We start from the raw sequence: 23063 nt of genomic DNA on the forward strand, positions 1-23063 counted from the left end.
TAATTTCATGCAATGATTCCATAAACTGCACTGTCAATCAATGGTTGCTGCAAATTTTAAAATGCCCTAGAAACTAGCTCTTGGTGTAATTTAATTCTTGCAATATGCCCAAATGGTTATACTGTAATACATTTTATAGCTTTAGTTGCTGTTGACCAAAACTGGCCCTCTGGTACATAAATATAAACTGAGTGTCAACTTTGTGCAAGACTATTGTATAATTAATCACACATTTTTCTTTTTCAGTAAAAAGAATAAAGTACATATGGCGTGTCTTACGAGACAAATGTAAGGCTTGCACTTGTGTACTGAACACTTGCCTAGCTAGCATTACAGAACCTCAAAACAATATATTGCTAATAAAAATGCAGTTAAAAAACCATTGCATTTCCATGCACATTTGATCCATTATCACAGAAATGTGTATTATAAAACTACAGATTGATAAATGCATAGGCATCATAAATTCAATCCTATCCTGTAAGAAAAGCCTTAAAATGTATCTCCTGATATTTAACCTTAAAAGAAAGCCTTGAACAGTAAGAAACTAAGAAAGGTCACACTAAAACAAAACTTCAGTGCTCTGCATCAGACCTCTTCAATGAGAAAACAAGTTCACAGATTAATGAGCATTTCAGACATAACAAAAAAACCACATTTTACTTACAAGTTCACATTTCACACACAAAGGTGACAGAACAGATAAAATATAAACAAAAACAACATAATTCACCATGGAAAGTTGTGAGCATTTCAATAACCAATGACTATAAACCATACTATAATGTAGTAAAATCTGTGTAAACTATTCCTGTAAAAGCTATGGTTTCTGAAACCACATATTAGCTACATAAGTTATTAAAAATATTAATTCTTTTTAGTTACCTGGAGAGATGCCCTTGTAACTATCTTACAATTAGTTTATAGGCTACCTATTTCAATAGCCTTCTCTGGTTTTCACAGGGATTCAGTAATTTGAGGTATAGTACATTTGTACATTTGTACCCATACTGGCAATATTGATGATAAAACTCCCATTACCTACACTTTAAATATGGTAATGGTTATGGAAACAAATTAATGTTCATGTTCCAGACATGCAATCTAATATTACTTATGCCTTAAAACATGATTACAGATAGATATACCAAATGTCAAATAACTGCTTAAACTAGCAAAGCACTGGTTAGTAGTGGGTGTTGTTTTGTTGATGATTGAGCTGAATTCCCTCTGTTAGGGGGATCCTTCATCTATGTCAAGCATTTTCATTCTTGCAGTCAGCTATAGCCCAATATACATACCAATCTAGGGGGCTGGAAGGAAAATATTATTAAAATTTACAGGTTTATATACAAAAAGTACAGAAATGTAATGTCTACAAAATATAAGCCTCTAGAAATACCGACTTCTACCAAATGGCTACTGTTGAGATTGTACTTAGTTCTCGAGTTCCTCAACTATCATTTCATCCAACTGAACATCACCAAGTTACTAACAGACATGTTTAGTTACAAATATGGTCTCTTGGAATTATTTCTTTCATATCTTCAAACATTATGTTTTGTGGTGCAGATGATAGTCCCTGAAGAACACTTATCCTCTTATTTGCAAGTGGAACAAACAGTATCAAAAGGATTAACATTTTTAGTCATCCCCCAACCAGGAACATAATCCTGCTGATGAATAGCTTGTATGGGCTACTTCAGATAAAATGTTCATGCAGATCATCCACTATTCTTGTTAATGAAAATGCCACAGCACAAGGAAATTTACAAGGTCTTTACAAATGGCACTTCTCTTTAATGGTTCTGTGCTATTTGGGCTAAGTCCCAATTTGGAAGTATAACACTTGGACTAGGCTTCTTTCCTGAAGTTCATAAACAAGTCCTGAAGGTTGATGGGATTTGAGGTCTACTCCTCTGTACATGGTTGGTTAGTTAGTTATAAATGATTTGTTTAACCAGACCTCCGAACTCTTTTAGGGTTCTTCATCTGAGAATAGGTGAAATATGGAGCACTTTCTTTTTAGGTGAGAAAAGGTACTCTTTTTAAAATGGGAATAGTGGCAGCAAGTGAAGATATATTATGAAAAAACCATCTACAGAATATGGGCCCCTTGCACAGGACACATATTGGAGTTGGGTAGTAGGCATGATGGTTCAAGTAGGGCAGATGCAGGATTTTGAGCCACACCTTAATTCTTCTGGGTAAATATTTCGGGAATAACAAGTCACTAACCCATGTTTGTTGGGAATACAATGGTGCAACTTACAATCTTATGGATGATAGGACCAAGTAGGTCAAAGCTTTCGTTAAAAAATATGTCTCCAGATTGTCCTGGTGACGATAAGGGTTATAGGTCTTCCAAGCTTCGTCATCCCTCTTTCTAAATCTACATACATACTTTGGAGAGGGAAGTACTGCATCACCATCAAAGGAACCCAATTGTGTACATACGCTTCGTAGTCTGGTAAATAAATAATTATATAAATTTAGTTTTGCCAGACCAGTAAGCCAGAATATTTAGTTCTACAGTCTTGTACATTTCTGGTTTTTTGGTTACACAAGAGACTTGAGGTTGTATGATATTGGATGAATTGCCAGCTCTAGTTATAGCTTTATAGAAATGCAAAGTTTTTAACTAAGGAATTCCTCTACTGAGTATACAAAGGTCCTCTTCCTCTGCAATCACATGTCTTGTGTGCTTTAATATGTATTCCCTAGCCTTTTATTTATATGTGTACAGAAATATCTTTAGCTTTTGAGGTATCAAGGCTAGTACTTTTTGTGTTTTACAAATTAATCCAGCATTCTGCACCCTCTTCCTCTTATCAACTTACAAATTAATCCAGCATTCTGCACCCTCTTCCTCTTATCATCTTATCTGGTTGCATCAAGCACTCAAGAGAGACTGCCGCATTATTTTTAGAAGATGCCTTTAAAATTAAAGGAATCAGCTGTGAAAGTCTGAAAGCATTTATTTTGGGGCCATAGAATGTTATACAATGAGAGGGCTGTAGTACTTCTGGAATTAAGGAAGCTTAGAGGATGCAAAGATCAGCTTATCATCAGAGTAATTACTCAGCCATATGCCTTTTACGTGAAACTATCTTATAACTGTAGTAATCACCTTGATAAATACCTAAAAGCCCATGTAAGGGCAGAAACACATGGCTCATAAACACTAACAATGCCCTATTGAGTAAACCTCCAGTAATTCCTTGATGTTAGTAAACACTTACATCTTTGAGGTTTATGTTTCTTAGTTATGAAAGATAATTTAGTAACTGCCATATGTGGTCTATGGATCCCAGGAATTCTTTGTAAGGATATAACGACCTTCCAATTCCATAATTTTCACTTGAAGGGGAATATACCTTAAGTAACCTGCTAGATTATAAGCTCTACCTATTATGAATATCTGAATATTCCACAAAAAGTTAACAGAAATTCAAGGGGTCAAGATGTTTTAGGTAATAAAATAGTCAAGCCTTTTTCAGTAATTTGATGGCTGAAGCTTAAAAATTTAAGCCAGTCATTGCATACATGCCTAGCTTGTTCCGAATTTTTGCTGACTGTGCCTTATGTGGCTCTGGAGCTAACTCCATCACAACTACATGAGCTTCAGGGTGTAAGTCAAATGCAGTTGCTAAATTCTTGTTGGTCTGCTTTCAAAATCACTGTCTAGGTTTCTATATCATCTGCTGTAGCCTCTTAGAAAGACAATATCCTGAACACTGATCAACAACTTCTTGTTGCTTCAAGTTATTCTCATTTACAGGCACATAAATTTGCATTCCTACCATGTCACCAGCAGCCATGAAAAAAATATAACCTGCAAAAGTGGCAATTATGTTATTAAAAAGTTTTTCTAGATTGTGTGTATGCATATAGAATCTAGTGTTGTGGTCAGTACCCAGTCAGTGCTTCAGTCGACAAACTGCGAGAAAATTTTTCTCAATCACAGTAACCACTGTTAGGAATCCTTGAAAAACTAGGTCATAAGTATGGGATACTAACTCCTATTGTTATAGGTTTCCTGCTCCAGGGTATCACTCTCCTACAGTGACCAGTGGAACCAAACTGAGTCACACAGAAATCTACATCATCCTCTTACCCATTCACTGGTAGTGTTGATGAGTTCTGTCAAGTAGAAATTGTGAAGCTATGTATAGAAGAAATACCAAGTCTGCCACATCTTGTAAACAACTTGGCTTCTAATTCATGGCAAGAACTACCATTAAAAGTGGAGTGGCCAAAAAGAAGGATTGACAATGTTAGTGATAACATGTTACCAGTAACAGTATGATCTCTTTTTAGTGAGGAAACAAATGTGACCTATAGATATCAACTGGGATGAAAACACCTAGAGGTATAATAGAAGTTGTGTAATGGAAGTGACAATCCTGTTGCTTATAAAAGATTTAACCGAGAGGTAAAAATTGGATCCAAGTAAAATAGAGGAATTTGGACAGCTAGGTAACAAGAGACCAAATAAAATACATGTAATATAAAAAGCAAAAAACAATGTAACTTGGGAAAAGGTATGATGCCCAGGTCCTCCATGGGTTAAAACACCTACAAACATAATTTGAAGATTATACCTTCTTAACCAAGCTGCACAATAGTGGCAAAATGAATTGTTCCTTGTACCCTCAATTCCTCTTTGACAGATCTAAACTCTCTACCCTATGTACCTTGATGTAAATTTCCCATGCATAAACTGTCAGTCAATAAAACCACAAAGAAAAAGGAGAAAGCTCTAGACAATGTATTGTACTACAAAGAAAGCCTAATCATTAACATATTTCCTTTAAATACACCCATACAGTAATGATCCAATTATCAGGTTGGAATGGTTGTCACAATAACCAAGCACTGATCAACAATGATCAACAAACATTACTGTAAAAGTATCAACCACAATTAAGAAAGGTTGATTTAATATACATCACAAGGAAGGCTAGTCTAATTCAAATCATGTCCTAATCTTGTCCTACCCTCAGAAAACACTTTCCTAGTTGACTTAACCCCTAAAATACTCATACTTAGGCACTGAAAATTATTTTAGCACCACCAAAATAGCCCATTAAATAAATTTCCTAAAATATACCAAACCTTTCATATCTGGAGTACCTTTCCCACATGAGCTGGACCCGGCCTATTTACTAACTAACAAAGGTAATACCCATGAAGGTCAGGGGAAGGATATGCCCCTTAACCTGATTTACCCCATTGGACTTTGTCACAAGATATGTACCACTAGCGGAAGAAGTGGGAAGGCAGAGGACAGTTTCCCCCAATATAGAAAGGCTAAGGTTTGTATACCTTGAGAAAATATAAATTACTTTGAAAATTTGGTATATGCTCCTATGGTGAGACAAACCTATTACCTTTCATATCTGGAGACTCACTAATTAGGAGGGAGGTACTGCCAAAATAGAGCCCAAGTGTCCTAGTGTGTCTGAAAGGTGCATTAGGCTCATAGGCTGAGTAGAGGTATGACCAACAACCCAAGTATGCATCTCCCCCTCCCCCCATGCCAGTGGGAGGCACTATATTTGGTAATCCTGAAGAACCTAGAATCCCTCTGAGGAGGAAGTACCATCACTCAGCAGCTTTTCCTTATAGGTTAGGTTAGGGTATTCAGTGGGTCTGGCGATAGCTCTACTATGTCCCACCCTTCCCCTTGTTATAGAAGGAAGGCCCAAGGATCACATTCTAACACCAATAGAACAGGAGCTTGTAGTGTACTGACTGGTCTTCATTCGGGTCCATCTAGTACTGGTACAAATGATCACATTACGATGGGATGAATGAATAGGTGCCATCCTTACCACCATCCCACACATTACCACTGAAAACTCAATGAGACATGGGGACCATGGTGGGGAGGGGAGTCACAGTAATCACTCTATGTATTGAACTGCCACCACAGACTCTAATGAGAATGTATCTAAGGACTTGTGGGTCATATTCCCCAGGTAGAATGAGGAGGCAGTCTGACACCACCAGTACATTCAAGACAGTAAATCAGTCAAAAGAAAAGATTATGTAGTTACAGTATGCAACTATAATGAACCTATTGTTTAGACTAGCTTACTTCAAGCCCTGCACAACAGCAACATTGAATAGTAATGTACTGCCCATAGTACATGTATATACTCATGACAAGAGAAACACAAGCAAGAAATCATGAAACAGCCTGACAACAGTGGTACCTCCATTTATCCAATAGATAAAGGCTCTGGCCTCCAGCTAAGTAACAAAATTCTTGAGGATGATGATGTGAAGCATAGTGAAGCCCCATGTGGTTGTATGACAGGCCATTTTTGTCCAAGTCAGAATAACCAGATTCCATTTGTAACTGAGTAAACAGTGATGTTTTAAACTCATGACGAAGTTGACAGGTGGGAAGGATACCACAGTGGCTAGGTTGGGATAATTACACTGGGTAATTCCCATATGGATCCATAATACATCATGACTTCCTGATTTCATGGGGTAGGTTTACTCAAAAGCACATCACTCTATCAATGGATCTGATTGTATCTTGAGAGCTTTGTTGATGTATTTAGTTTCTCAGTGACACCATCCTCCTTTTCATCAGGTGACTCATGCACAGCTTAATGAAGTATGGCAGACAGCAGGTTGTACCAATTTAAACTGCTGTCTTCTTCACCTTCAGAATCTTCATTTTCCAGGGCTACTATCACTTCATTCAAAAAACAATTGTTTGTTACAGCCACTTGATAGCCTAAATTACAACCTGGTCCATAGGCTATATTGAGGAATGTGTATTTTTTCTTTTGGCACGGGGAGGAAAATGCCCTTTATCCTGTTGCCTTCTTCCATGGACAGGTGTGCAGTACAGTTATGCATCAGGATGAGTGTCCTCACAGTCTGGATGGATTTTCAATAAATTTTCTTCATGGTGTCTTATATCCCTGAATACATGATCAAAGAAATAAGACAATAATTTTCCTTGTGACTAATGCTTTCTGTGACAAATAAGGGATCAGAGTAGATGCATCATGTCCTTCGTGGCTCCCTGGTCCTCTGGCAGTTGCAGCAATACAGGGTTTGACATGATGGGAGCAGTCACGTTGGCAAAATGGCCACAGACATCATGACTTCTACCATCACTTGGGTTTTTTGCGGTGGGGAATTCCAAAACAGGCCAGACCCATCAAAGTTGTAAATTTGTGCAGGGACAGGACCATGTTTCATTGGATCCAACTACTGTGCTGATAAAAAGTGGGTGCACTTGCTGCCTCTCCAACTACTGTCCTGTTTTAAATCCAAGGTGGCTACGCATGGGTTACAGAAATACCATAGCCATACATCAGAGGCATGAACATTTAGCATTTTCATTTTTTTGGCAACTTTGTATGTCACTGTCTTTTATCTTAGTCCCTCTATTACCAAACCCACACTTTTCTTCTGCAAACAACATTTATGTGCAGGTTACTTATGTTTTCAATTTTTGTTATGGCACATTGCCTTTTGTGCTGCCACAGCAATTGTTCTTCCAATGGATTAGTACTGTAATTCGTGGGAAAGCTGTACAAGCTTTCTTTGGCTTCTTTTATGTTGCTCACCATTTGCTTGCCAAGTTGAAATGTTCCCAGACCTGAGCAAGAGTCCACTTTTTTTAAAATCTGTTTATTAAGTCTGACTTCTGGGAAGAGGTTAAATGCTTCCGCTTTTGCTTCCAATCATTAACAATATAAGTCATGATGAATATGATAAAATAACTTTCTGAAAGAGAAAAAACATTGTGTGTTGCTTTTCATGTGAATCCTCAAACTTCAGAGATGTATATTTATGATGTATTAGGAATGACAAAATTAACCTGGGGAAAAAATATTCTTTAACTTTATACATTACTTAAAAAGAATCACACACATTACCATAGTGGTTGCGAGATTACCCAAGTATGGTGCAATAACTTAATATTGTACTTATAAATATTTACATACAGAGCAGTTTTTGAATGTTCAGCTAATATCCTCTACATTGAACATACCTGTACAATCAAATATCTTTTTATCACAAATCTTAGAATTTGAGAGCACATGCTTGCACAATATGACAAAGGGAGCATGGCACAATCACCTGAAAACACTCACATGGCCTGTTTTTGTAAGTTCAACTGACAATGATTTCATATTCTGTAGAACACATATGAGTGCAATTACACTTCTTTTCAACCACAAATCTTTTAATTTCAGAGCATATGCTTACACAATGAGGCAAAAACGTGGCACTGTTACAAACAATTCATGAGTAACTATATTTTTGAGTAGGCATCACACTAGTGCAAATCACAATAAATATATACAGTACTGTACATGCAATTGCTCTTTATTTCTCAGAATTTCCGAATGGAAGATGAACAAAGAGGAGCATTTTCACTTTTAAAAAATTACTTTTTAAGCATAAATTTAACAATTTACTGTAAGTACATTACATATGTAACTATTCTGTTCACTGTAGTTGTGACTTACAGCAAGAGAAAAAAATAATTGCATGTAGTTTACAAGTCAAAGCAAAAGCACAAAAGATTGCATAGATACACCACAGGTTCTTTACAAGGCTGATAACAGATGTAAAATGACTGACTTACGTGTGCCAACAGTGGTGTGTGATGGGTCACTTATCCTGGAAACAAAGGACCCACACACACACACACACAGGTTTCAACAGTAAAGTGTTGGTTGTGTGTTCATTTCACCACCTGATAAATCAAGTATACTTGGTGGATTATTCCATCAGTGACAAAATAATAGTTTTATTTTTACCAGTTTTGGATGCATCTGATCAGTAATGAAATGGGATAAGTTGAAGTAACACTGCATCTGCTAACATTGAAAAAACCTCACCTCACTGACATTAAAATTCAAGCTCACTGATAACTGCAATGAGACAGACTCAAAGAGCATGAAAGCATACCTAATGAAGAGCATACCAGAGCTAAACAGCATACCCAATACAAAACATACTTGAATACAAGGATAAACTGAAGATCACAAAAATGCCATAGTAAATGGGCAATTGCACAAGTGTTAATTTCCTACAGAAATTGAATCATGAAAAAGTTGACAGATGTGGCAGGAGACCCCTCAACAGGAGGAAGTGTTGCCTATTGTTAACCACCACTTCTTAGCTCAAAAGGATAATCTGCATCTTATTCATCTGCCCTGAACTTGGTGTTGAAACACAAGTAGGAATAAAGACTTGCTAAACGTTCTGATACAATGAGTTGAAACTGCCAATATCAAAAACTTTTATGGACTTCTGCAATAATTTTTTGACTGCTCATGCAATAATAACAAGACAATAACTAATGCATTTCATGGTGTAAACATGTGAGGCAGGGGATCCCTTAACAGGAGGCCTTACCAGCTGTTAACAACCACTTTCTTTCCTCAAAAGGATACTCTGCATGTGATTCAACTGCCCTTTCTGTATGTTGCAGCACAAGTAAGAATAAAATTGCAAAGTGTTCTGGTACAATGAGTTGAAACTGCTAAAATCAACAATTTTTATGGACTTCAGCAATAATTCTTGACTGCTCAAGGAACAATAACAACTGACAATAACACTAAAGCTTTTCATAGTACAAACATGAAGCCGTGTACCTTTAGGATGACTTATTACATAAACTATTTACAAATATATATCTGAATCAGTAAAGTGAATGATGCAAATCTGTTATAAAGAGTGTACATTTTAAAATCCTGTAAAGATTTAAACACCAAAAGAAAAAATGAAAGTGTGCAAACGTTAGCACTTCTATTCTAATGAGAATCATTATGAAAATAGTATGAATGTATTGTGCTGTCCTGCAAAAATGAAGAAAGTGATTTAATGTTTTTGTCGTCTAAAACTAGTAATTCAGCTGGCTCATGCAATGAATCATTTTGAAGGGAATGAAAATCTATTTACAGAACATTACAGCAAAAAGTGTTAACAGCTGCACATAGCATATAAACACAAAACTTGGAAACCATATCACCAACAGCTCGATTTCAACCAACTTTTAGGAATCACTTTCTCTTTAGAATATGGGATGGCGATAGACAGTCCTTGCATCAACTGCATGAGTTCATAATTATACCATAATTACTATAGGTTCATATTTTATATTTTTTTTTAATTCATGCTTTGATCTAATACAGGTATTTTAAAACTAGTACAATATTACACAAATTTAACTGAATCCAATCCATTAATTTCTTAAAAGTGGACTTCTCATCAACATAACAGTTTTAGACTGCTTTAGGGTTTAGTCTACTTTGGGTTAAAAGAGGCTAAATCAATATAAGCACATTTACATGAGTGTTAACCTTACTAGTGTTAACAATTAATAAAGTTTAGAATATTCTTTAAAAAGTTTGCTTATGGAAATAAAAATAAATAGTAAATTCTATCTGAATTCCTCTGAGTACAGCAGAACCATCAGATACATGAAAGCTTTAGGTCTTGAAACACACCTACAAATAAATACTTAGAAAAATAATGGATAAAACTACAAAATAACTAATGGGATGCTACTGACGCTGTTGCTGATATTAAAAGCTGATCACACAGTATCATAAAAAGTTAATAGCTCCCTCAAAGTTTCTAAAAGCTACCATTCTGATTAAAGGCATATACACAATACCACCAAATGAGCATGATTTCAAGTTTACACAAACCTGTTCTAACATATTCCTCTTCAAAATTCTCAACAATATCTTCATGATGCAATGTGCATTACACAATATAACAAGGTTAGAAAACATTTGAAAAAGTATGTACAGTACACAATTATGCTATGCAAGCACAAATTTGAGAAGCTTTGATAAAAATGACTCGATCACATTAAAGTTATACAAGTCTATAAAAATTAACAATCGTTATTTCCATTCCTTAAGTACAGCAATGACAACAGAAGTTCTTTTGAATGTGATAAAATTTAACTGTATAACAGAAGAGAAGCTACCACATTTACAGTAAAACTTGACATTCATATATTTTAGTTGGACTTCATTATTACTACCGACTACAAAATGCATCAAAGGGATTTACTGATCATTCCCAAAAATGACATAACTTCCATATGATGTAAAGTTTGATATTTTTAAAGCAGAGTTATTATAATACAATAATATAACTTTCAATAACAGCACCAGGCTGGGAGTTGGCATGGATGAATAAATACTGTTCTGTGTTTATAATTAAATGGGATGAAGCATACTTTCTTCCCTTCTTATGATGATACCACACCAAAAAGTGTAAATATACTGCAAAATTATCCTTATAAAACTGGAAGCAACCAATACTGGTACCATATGGCAATGACATCAAAAACCTCTTTAATGCTACAGTATTCTGTGTTAAAATAAAATCTAACTTTTCTAAGAGTATAAGGTTAAGAAGTGCATTGTATGTTTGGTAAACTACAATAAAAAAAATGGCAATAATATCGGCATTGAAAAAGATGCACTTTCTAATCAAGTTCTGTTAAATGCCACTTTATGCTAAATTTATTTTTGCAAAAATAGAATACAGTATTTCACTGGTAAATAATATACAATAAAAAATTAGGCTGCAAGGTTATGAAATGTGTAAGAACAATTATTGAATTCATGATATGTGTTTTTGAGTTGCAACTGCACCATCATAATACTCTATGCTTATCTTGGTGATGTACAGTACACCAGTAAATGAGATAAGAAATGCACTGATAATAAATATTTTATAGGAACAATGTCAACTTGGTCAATCTTAGGCAAAACTGCTGGTCTGTGTTATTTATGAATACCAGAAAAGTCTGATGAGGTCATAATATAATCACGTATAAAACCTCTTGCTGACAACTCCCATAGCACTGGGAAAGGACTGACAGTGAATGCATAAAAATTATAAACATTAACATTTTCAAACATTTAAGTGCAGTTACTAACAAGTTTGGTTAGTTTTGTACTTTCAATGACAATACAATATTTCAAATAATTATCAAAAGTATGGCACTTTTGGTTTTAGTGAGACTAAGAAATCCTTAAGCCAAACAAAGTAATCAAATACATAGATGAATACTACAATTTCTTTTCTTTCAATTTATGATTTAAGCAAGTTTAAGTAACAGGAATTACAAAGGACAATGTAAAACATTCAACTGAAACCAGGTTAAAAACAAGTACTATTTCCATAGTTTTATTACCAAGCAATTACTTAAATTGTCTTTGGTTAGTACTAACAAATATTCAAGGGTCAATGGCATCTAAGTCTTGGGACGGAGATATTTCACGTTCACAGGTGCTTTCTTTTATATCTCCTAATTCTGGAGCATCACAGTCAATTTCCATTTCTGTAGATTCCAGTTCACTCAATAATGCTGTGGCTTCCTCTAAGGTTAACTAGAATAGAGGAAAATATTTAAAATCACATCATGCAAAGCTACTGCATACTTTACGGATTCATTTTCTACTGACAAATAAAATTAAGAAGCTTTCTGAAACTGTTCAAAATAAATATAATCACACACACCACAAGAAGAGACCATGATAATATTGCATATTTCAGTATTGCATACAAAATACTTTACTATCCAATTTTTCAAGCATACCTGGGCACTGGTAGTTCTCTGGAAATTCTTTGTGCTAGAATCTTCATTGCTCAATCCTGTGGTTGTTGAAACAGTAACTGAATGGTCATCCATTCTTCCACGGAGCCATTCAACAGCCCATTGCCATCTAGCCTGAGTACTTGTCAGTAGGTCTCGTGCAATAGGACAACGGGCTGAGAGCATAACCACCAGTTTAATGCACTGGTAGGCTCTTCTGCTATCACTGTCCTTGTTGCTTTCAATGATATCTACAAAGTAAATATGCTTTTTAAGACATTTTCTATGTCTACGAAGTAAATATGCTTTTCAAGATATTTTCTTATGATAATGAGAGGTAAAATACTTATACAGTATATGATTATTATAGTTAAAATGCATAATAGATTGAGGCAATAAATTAAAAGTAATATTTTAATCTATGATAGCCAAGTTAACAGACAAGGAAGATACATCCTGAAGTATGCCTGACTCAAAATATTCTACGTTTAAAGTAAATCTGAAGTGAGTGATATAAGACTATATAAAAATTAAAGGTACAGGAAAGCAAAGCAAAATATAAAAAAATTAAAAGGAAAGGGGAAGATTAGCATAGCATGAGAGGAGCAGAGCAACACCATAGTACAAACAATTTATTATAATTATCAAGCATCAAGCAACCACAAGAAAAGGCAAAGTATTGACCACAAATAATATGTAAATATATGAGAGACCTTTAATGAGCTCATATTTACCACCCGACATACTTACAACGGCTTGGCATCTTCTGGTCATCAGAAGGTTAGAGAGTACAATAAGAGCCTGTGACATCCATTTTCTCCTTTATTTAAATAAAAGTATAATTTGTGCCATTTCTTAAATATTTTATTTATTTATTATTAGGCAGTAATTGTACTGATTTAAAAAAAATGTTGAAAAGCTGTTTGACATACCAATCTGTACAGTATTTATTTTTATAAAACGTATTTATAAGCTTACGACAATTTTTCTTTTAGTAAAAGAGTTTGGCCTTCTCATCCTCCAAAGAAAAAAAAATAGTGCTGGATTATGAATAATTACAATAATATGCACTTAATGACAGCATATGGTGTTTCAAGACAGTCACCCATCTAAGTACTGACTGGACCCAGTATTGGTTAACTTCACTTTTCCAATACTGCTTCCTCCAGGTCATATGGCCTATAGGATCTTTTGCCTCACTAGACTCCATTTAACCCTCAATTGGTCTACTCTTTCACTGATGGTGTAGCCAGACTTGTTTTTAAGTGACATGCTTCTCCTCCTTTGTAGATGACTTCTTCAACTGTTCTTTGTTCAAGAAGCGTGCCTCAGACTCACCCATTACTGGTAAATTTGACAAGGCTTAAGAACAGAACCCTGGGTGGTGGGGTAACTTAGTACCTCCACTACACATGCTTCTGCTTCTGAGCCCTGCTAAATTTAATGGTAGTAGGTAAGTCTCAAGCATGCTCCTTGAACAAGAACAGTTGAAAAAGTCACCAACAAAGGAGAAACATGTCTGGCTACATCATCAGTGAAAGATAGGACCAACTTAGAGTTTTATGGGTAGCAGTGGCCATACAGTTCACACCTATGCCACTGGGAACATTTGTACTTGTCCTGTTTGCATAATGTCTCTCCAGGTCATAAAGCATCTTTGATCTTTGACTTGCAAATACAAATGTTCCCAGTGGCATAGGGGTGAGCTGTCTGGCCAATGCTACCCATAAATTTCTGTTGAATCAAAAAATAAGAAGAAAGGAATGAAAAAACTTTTGTTGCCTTAAAGCCAACATTCCCAAAGAAGCGCCAAACTTGTGGTTTTGAAATTTTCTGTTAATGCACTTGTAGTTATTTCAGCAGCAGATCATGTCTCCAGAGTCCTGAAATGGGCTTTGCAATGCTGTTCCACATCGCTCCACATCCACAAAAAGCCAAAAAACCCTGCTTAATCCTGTCCACTTCCTTCTCAATGTGTTCATAAAGATACATGTTTGGCGCCAGTCAAAAGAGAAGGAAACATGGTACTGTACTGTATTCCCATGTTGTAAGATCATGCTCTTTAGAAGTGGAAATGAAGGGCTCTAGAGTAAGATGCCTTGGCCATAAGCATATCCTTGACTGCCTTGAGCTTTGCCTTGATTGTCTGTCAAGGCAGGACTAGGAATAGCCTTTGGATGACTGAAAGGTCAATACTAGTACATGCTCTCAAATTATGAGTATCAGAAACATGGACAATGTCAGGGTATAACTTTGCACAACTGTCTATTAATGAATGACAGAAAGAAGGAAAACTACTTCGGAATTATGATCAATTCAAGAGGGTTGCAGATGCAGTCCAGTTTTAAAATATTTTTACCTCAGTCATTTTTTAAAAACAGGTCAGACCATTAGTTGAACTATAGCTTACCTTTAATGTTTACTGTTCACAATACATTATTTATCTCTTGTTATACCTACAATACTTTCCCTTGGTTTACAAATGGTTTAAGATGATTTTCCATAGGAACTTCCATTGGGCATACTGCTTCTCTCTTTCAATGTTGTGCTTGAAGTCCTGGCCACCAGAATTGGTTACTTTTCTGTTTCATGTGTTTCATTGGTCTAGACACGTTTTCATTAATGTAAATATTGATATACCTAACATTTACTCATCAATGTAAATATTGATATACCTAACATTTACAGCAAAGAAAAGTGCACATACACTCAAAATAATCACTTCTCTGGCTAGTTTTGTTACAACATATTGTAAACAAACAACATGAGTGCTTGAGAGAATGAAAGAGCAAACAAAAGCAAAGATGCTAGTTAATTGGGTGTGGTATGAAAACCTTCAAAGACAAATGTTCAACACTCAGGGAGGTTACTTGTGCAAAAGTAAAGAAGAAATCAAAAGTAAAATTCAGGAAAAAAGAAAATCAAAGACATTCCGATCTGTGTGCTGAGACTAGCCATGTGCCATTTAACTGCCCAAATGTTTAAACAAGGTAATGTGCAAACTCAATAAAAAATGGCCCAAAGGGTACGAACTTACCTCAACTACTATCTAAAATTATACATTTCAGTGTCCCTTAACAAATCAAACCGTCACTTGCACTGCTCTGAAGGAGCTGAAAGATACATGGATCATTTTCTCCAACCCATATGGCTTGGGTAAGTTGGTCAACCCCCCCTCTGGTTAGGAGTATGGGTGACAGAGGGAAGTGGTAGTGGGCACAACCTTCCATCCACTGGCATGACTCAAGTTTCCTGGCAAACAGCTTTCTCTGACAATCACTAAACTAATACAGTACAGGACAGCCCTGAGGCCAGTTCCTATACAGAGGGGGGAGTGCAAAAAAAAAATATTATACCTTAGTTTAACCAGACCAGCCCAACTTACACAGTAAAGGAATGCAAAACATTCAGTATAGAAGACAAAAGGTTTTGAATATTGTAAGATTGTAGAAGAGAATGATACTTGTTTTTCCACTGTAGAAGAGAACGAGACTTGTTTTTCCCGCCGGAGGGAAGATTGGCATCTCCCTCCAACCGAGTCAGTATGCAACTGGCGCTCTTGTAGTAAAGCATCACTCTGCAATACATGCGTCACTGGACACCAGGGTTCTGGACACCAGGGTTTTATTACAATCCTACGCATCTAACATCCTACATGGCGCAAAGAGTTACCTATGCTTACACATGGGATGCAGAATGCCCACCCCAAGAAGACCTACAGTAGCCGCCCGAAGGCCTACTGGCCTTAGAGGCTCCTATTTACCGGCTCCTAATAATGCTGCATGCATGCAACTATGGCTAGCGCAACAGCAACGTACTCTCGAGGCCCTCCAAACCGGTATCACCAATGCTGTCCTATCTAGAACACGTGGATCCCTGTCTAGGGTGCCAACGTCAGCAGCCCCCGAGAAATGTGAAATGGAGATGTCGACAGCCACGTTTTGATCATGGCAAAGGTCAATGGAGTGTTGGCTTTGACTTTGCAAGGTGCTGGCCGACAAGAAGGTCCATCACGTGAGACTACATTGCACATGCCCTTGATGCCAGGTACAGTGCAACAAACTGGAGCGCCCTTTCGACTGAGGAGGCACTGGATGCTGTCTCCAAACTCTTCCTTTGTGTGTCAAACCAAGCAGTTCAGTGGTTAGAGTTTTTCAGCATGACGCAAGGCCATAACGAAAGTGTCAGTGATTTTTTCTTGCATAGCTCTCAAACAGCCACAGACTGTGAGTTTCAGTGCCCTAATTGTAATTTTAATCTCTCAGAGTATATGCTGTTAAAAGAACTTATAGTGGGATTAGGGGATCAAGTGTTAAAAAGACAATTATCTCAATCATATGAGTCATTTGCAAGTGTTGATGCCCTACAGGCAATGTGTTGCGCGTTCGAGGCTGCCAAGCAGGATGCCAGTGGTAGGCAGCAAGGTACAGAAATCGCACCAGTAGAGTTTGAAAGTAGCGCAGCTGCCATCCCTGAGGTGGCTGCTGCACACGGCAGGAGGAGCCAGCCACCGTCGGACCCCCTCACTGTTAAGCGCATTTGCGGGAACTGCGGAGGTAGCCACACCCGAGAGAAACGCATGCCTGGCAAGGTCGCTTATTTGTCATAACTGCCAGAAGACCGGGCACGTCAAGAAATGCTGCAGAAGCAAGAAGGCACCGTCGAACCCCACCACCGCCACAGTGGTGACAGGGGCAATCAGCTGTCGTTTTTCAACGTAAGGCCTGCGCTGCTGCAGCGTCGGGCTGGCTTAAGAGATGTCACCAACTTACAGCTGGAGTGCCTGGGAACAGCAGTCTTTCTGATCTCCTTCAGGAATCACACAAGTGTACAAGAGGTTTATTTCGACAAATCAGCCAAGTCGCTTTACCTCTCTTTTCTGTATGTAAAGACCTCGGGCTTGTCCCAAACAACTTTCCACACCATCTTCCAAGTCCAATATTGGTGAGTGCGTCTACCGACACAACCCCACCACCCAGACCTTCGTCAGTTCCATTACCACCCATCAAAGAGAATGTCCCATGCTTGGAGCAATGGTTACTCCAACACTTCTCGTCAACGACATTCAATACGACCAGGAAGCCATTACCAGTGATGGTGGGGGAGCCCCGCCACTGATGCTGAACGCCGTGCCATACGCATGCCACACTCCTGCAACAGTTCCCAAGCACTGGGAAGCCGAGGTGAAGGCCCAGCTTGAAGAGGACATGCGGAGGGGCATCATCCAAGAAGTCCCCCCAGGAGAAGCGATGGAATGGTGCGCACGAATGGTTGTGGTGGCGAAGAAGTCAGGTCACCCACAACGCACAGTGGACTATCAACGCCTGAATGCCTCCTGCAGAAGGAAGACACATCACACTCCAGCGCCCTTCGACATGGTATCCAGCATCCCCCAACACTCCTACAAGACAACAACTGACGCTTACTGGGGATTCCACCAGGTGGAACTCGACCAGGAGAGCTGCCGCCTGACGACGTTCATCACGCCCTGGGGTCACTTCCAGTACCGCAGGACCCCCATGGGCCATTGCTCTGCCTTGGATGCCTATACGAGACGATTCAACGACACCATCAACGACATACCCCGGAAGTATAAGTGCGCAGATGACACTTCTTCATGACAGTGGGGTTGATGAAGCCTTCTGGCACACATGAAGCCTTCTGGCACACATATGACTTCTTGGCAACGTGTGGCAAAGGGCATCACACTTAAGCCCGAAAAATTCAACTTCCGCAAGAGAGAGGTAGAATTCATCGGGTTCTATTTGGGTTGGGAGAGATATAAACCGACTGACGACAGCCTTGCAGCCATTCGGAAGTTCCCTGTGCCACCCAAGCCCACAATTACCAACATCAGGTCATGGTTCAGCTTTGTTAATCAGCTGGCGCCGTTCCTTGCGGCTGCCCCCATCATGTAACCATTCAGGGATCTCTTGAAGAAGAAGCAGATGGGCAAACATGTCTTCTGGGACAAGTGTCTGCAGGAGAAATTCAGGAGTGCTCAGGACACCATCTGCAAGCTGGCCAGGGACGGCCTGGCATACTACGATAAGTCCCGTCCTACGGCTGCCCTTACGGACTGGAGCAGGGAAGGCATAGGATTCGTCATCTTCCAGCAATATTGTAGCTGTACAGCCACTGATATGCCATTCTGCTGTAAAGATGGGTGGAGAATCGCCCTCTGAGGAAGTAGACGCCTGTCCCCCGCCGAGGCAATTGTTTACATATTCAGTGGGATGACAAGCAGTGACTGCACTCTACAAAACCTGAATATGCCTATGTTTAACCTGAAGTTACAGCATGATAGGCTCTCAGTCTAGATAGGCTATACGAGTCATACTGGATACAGTTTGATGAGAATTTTCTTAAGGACATTATCTCCTTTCAAAATAATTTTATCATAAAAAATTATGTAACCTATACTGTAGGTTTATAAAGTTTATGACGTTAGGATTATAGGCCTATCTTATATTCAGCTGTTTTATTGTGGTTATTCTTGATTTTTGTTGTTGCTGTCATGGTGCTTGTAGTGAATTCAAAAACTTTTCATACGGTGACCTAACATTGCAGAAGAAACATAGGCCTATTCATACAATACTAGTATTGTATACAGAATTATCTGCCTACTATTTTTAATTGAAATTTAGTCATTTGTTTTAATTAAAAGTAACTGAGATCTTCATGAATATATTCTATGCTAGAATATTCTCCTAACAACAAAGAGAGAAGAGAAATTTCCTGACACTTACATATCCTTTTGTCCAACAGGGTAATCTACAAGAGTGTCCCCAAATTCAGATGACTCAGACTGGTTTAGGTCATCTCATGCATGCCTTTTTCAGCTAACATTTAATTTTTTCTTGTTTTGTTATGAATCTTATGATGCCTTCCTATCATAGCCTTCATTTTCATAGAATTGCTACAAGAGCCTTTTATTTAATCATCACAGTATTATAATTTATCTTTTTGTAAACATTTTTTTATATATACTTTGAGAGCAATTTGATAGTTGTGAGTAATGCTGAGACAGCCCTACGATCAGTCTGTGTGCGCCATCAGCTACATGCCCGCAAGTTTTACTTTTTACTCTGTGGTATAAGTGGTGTCACAGTTACTGTGGCCATCCACACATGTACACATTTGTATATGCACATGCTTATAAGTGTACATTCCACCATATGCATATACATTATATATCGTGGGGTCGAAGCTTCTATATTAAAAGCTACTCTATCTCCAACTGATATGGGTAGAAAACTATTTGCAATTCGAAATTGACATATAGGCCTATGTCGTGTCATTGCCTCAAAACATAGGAATTTGATGTGTAGGCCTCTGTCCTGTCACTGCCTCAAAATATTAGAAATTGATGTGAAGGCCTATGCCCTGCCATTGCCTCAAAATATAAGAAATTGATGTATAAGCCTATGCCCTGTCATTACCTCAAGTAGCAGTAGTATTAAAGTAGTTTAACCAGACCACTGAGCTGACTTTCAGCTCTTATAGGGCTGGCCTGAAGGATCAGGATACAATACCACAAAGGACCACAAAATATACAAATTTAATCGTGGGCCTAATCTCACGATGATATTAACATTTGATATGCAGGATTATCATGAATTAATTCCCTAATATTGGAGCTGGATTCACAATTCTACAGTAAACTCTCCGTATTCGCGGTCTCACGATTCGCGGACTCACCTATTTGCAGATTTCTCTATGGAACATATAAATGCATTATTTGCTGAAAATTCGCCCATTCACAGTATTTTTCACTAAAAAATATTCACTAATTACTGCATTTTCATGACTAAATGCACTTTTTGTGATAAAACTATTAAAATACCCAGGCAGTGCTCGAGTTACGATAATTTGATTTTGCAATGGGGTAAGCAATTAATACCGATACGACAATATTTATAAAATATTTTTAAAATTCCCGTGGACACAGGCAGCACCGAGAGAGACCTAATTACAACAGACCAACTTCTTTTCTCCATTTCTTTATCCCATCTTATAGTTATAAAAAGTAAAAGAGAATGATATAAGTATTGCTAGTAAGGTTATACTCTTGCGTAAAGAGAATGATAAAAGTATTGCTCCTAAGGTTATACTCTTGCGTAAATGCGTACAGCCATAAATAACCGACCGAGAAACTGTTGTTTTGCTCATCACCGAATCGGATAACAACAGCCATTTTGCTTGTATTTCAACCATCGTACGGTAATACACAATTACCGTAGTTATACTACAAATGACGTTAAGCAGAATAGGACTGATATATTTTTTACATTATACCCTTATTCGGTATGGATAAAAGATCGTCAAGGAAATGTACTGCTAAATTTAAGCTGCAAGTTGTAGCTGAAGCTGAGAAAACAATGTTCAAGCTGCTAATGACTATATATTATTGTGCATCAGCAACATGGATGAAACTCGGCAGTAATTAAAATTGGAGAGAAAGTACTTTAATCAAAACTACTGGGCATGAAAGAACACATTACTGCTGTTTTTATGCCAATAAACAATAACTACGTAAAGCTCATATTATGATGAAATCAAGTGAAAATAGCGAAAGGAATCTTGATTTTTCATACACAAATGAATGCCCCCAAACAGCCAACGTCATCGACTCATCTATTAATGAAAAAACAGCTAAATTAATTTCACAACGAGACGTATTTAAGTTATATTTCGACTTAAAAACACTTCGTATAACTTCGACTTAAAAACACTTCGTATAACGAAAAATAACCTTGCCCCATATAAATAAAGTATCTAGAGATTCATTTACGCTAACTAGAAGCAAGAAAAGCGTTCTGAACTGAGTTAAATGTGGCGAAATAAACACCGCGTAAATGATTTCCAAACCAAAACATTGATTGCTATGATCGCAATTTATAATACAAAAGCAATATAAGAATATATACAATATTATTGGATACAGTGAATTAAGGCATAACATTTTAAAAGATCCATGGAAAAGATGCATAGTCATTGTGTTGATATTTGTATAATACGATATGGAATATAGAGTACAGTATAATGTAGGCTACGCTACCATTTATGTATACAATATACCACAGTGCAGGCTAAACTAATTCTTGTTTGTTATTCAATTTCTCTTTGTACTGAATTATCATAAGTTACTGCATGAACCTCCAGAATTAGCTGATATTAATAACTACTATACCGTGTATGTATAGAGTATACAGTAAACCCCCCGTATTCGCGTTCTCATGGTTCGCGGACTCACGCATTCGCGGGTTCCTCTGTGGAACATATCTAGCCATTTTTTGCGGAAAATTCGCCCATTCGCGGTATTTTTCACTGAGAAATATTCACTAACTGTATTTTCATATGATTTTCATGAATAAATGCACTTTTTGTGATAAAACTATTAAAATACTCGGGTATAAGCATTTTTACAGGGTTTTTCTTGGTTTAAACTATGAAAATGGGCAGTTCTAACTGTTTTTAGAGGGGTTTTAAGTATTCACGGATTTTAGCTATTCACGGGGGGTGTGGGGTGTGGTACGCATCTCTCGCGAATACGGGGGGTTCACTGTACTTTGTAGTGTAGGGTAGGCTACCATATATGTATACATGGTACCGAATACCCTAGTGTAGGCTAGGCTATTTTCAAGATACGTTTTTTCCAACATACGATGGGTTTTTTGGAACCTAACCCCATCGTAAGCAGGATAATACTGGTATAAGAAGGGTTCTAAGTATTTGTGGATTTTAGCTATTTTTTTTTGGGGGGGGGACCCAACGCCCACGAATACGGGGGTTTACTGTATACTTCATTTCAATCAATATGGTCTATGTGGAACTGCTTACGTAGGTCAACACCAATTAAAAAAAAAAAGTGAGATGCTTGTGTATTTATGCTATGCATGACCAATTTAATATATCTTTTATCAGAGATATCAACTGCAAACTTCACAACTCGGGGAAATCAAATCTGTGGTGTTGTCATTCATGCACAAAGCTCAACATTACCGGACAGAGTCAAAGCCATACTGGTAATCATTTGGAATGTTAACTAGTGTGATGTCATTCATCTTTTGAGAGCTAGCCAATTATTAGCATGCAGTGGGTGGGGCTTAGCTGCAAAGAGCCCTGGCTTTTACTATATAATTATTAAATTACTTACCCAATAAACCCATCACTTGTTCACCATCCGCAGTTACAAGACCCTCAAGAATAGCATTGGTGCGATTTGACTTTAGAGAATCCTTTATATTCTGAAATAATGTAAAAACATTAACAAATCTACTTCCAAAATAAATACATACAATGACATTTTTATAATAAAATTAAGTTTTATATATACCTACCAAGTAATTACTTAGCTAACGATTATGCCCACACAGCATCCTAAATTCAAAATTCGCGGCAGCATGTCGGTTGCAAAGAGGGGGGGTTGCAGGCCCCACCCACGGCA

At 37.5% G+C, this 23063-nt stretch overlaps 1 protein-coding gene across 4 annotated transcripts in view; it reads right to left on the reverse strand.

Annotated features, from left to right (window-relative positions):
• Positions 1-7856: 7856 nt before the first annotated feature.
• The window catches only part of LOC136832815 (ubiquitin carboxyl-terminal hydrolase 24-like), a 374979-nt gene continuing 359772 nt past the window's right edge, over positions 7857-23063 (reverse strand). For all 4 annotated transcript variants that reach the window (XM_067094450.1, XM_067094436.1, XM_067094461.1 and 1 more), the window contains exons 43-45: positions 22773-22863; positions 12617-12864; positions 7857-12407 (exon numbers count right to left, since the gene is read on the reverse strand). In XM_067094450.1, coding sequence (XP_066950551.1) covers positions 12255-12407; positions 12617-12864; positions 22773-22863 — 492 coding nt within the window. In that variant the 3' untranslated portion in view covers positions 7857-12254. The remainder of the gene's footprint in view (positions 12408-12616; positions 12865-22772; positions 22864-23063) is intronic.

The sequence above is a fragment of the Macrobrachium rosenbergii genome, chromosome 4 (assembly GCF_040412425.1).
Source record: "Macrobrachium rosenbergii isolate ZJJX-2024 chromosome 4, ASM4041242v1, whole genome shotgun sequence".
Classification (NCBI taxonomy): domain Eukaryota; kingdom Metazoa; phylum Arthropoda; class Malacostraca; order Decapoda; family Palaemonidae; genus Macrobrachium; species Macrobrachium rosenbergii.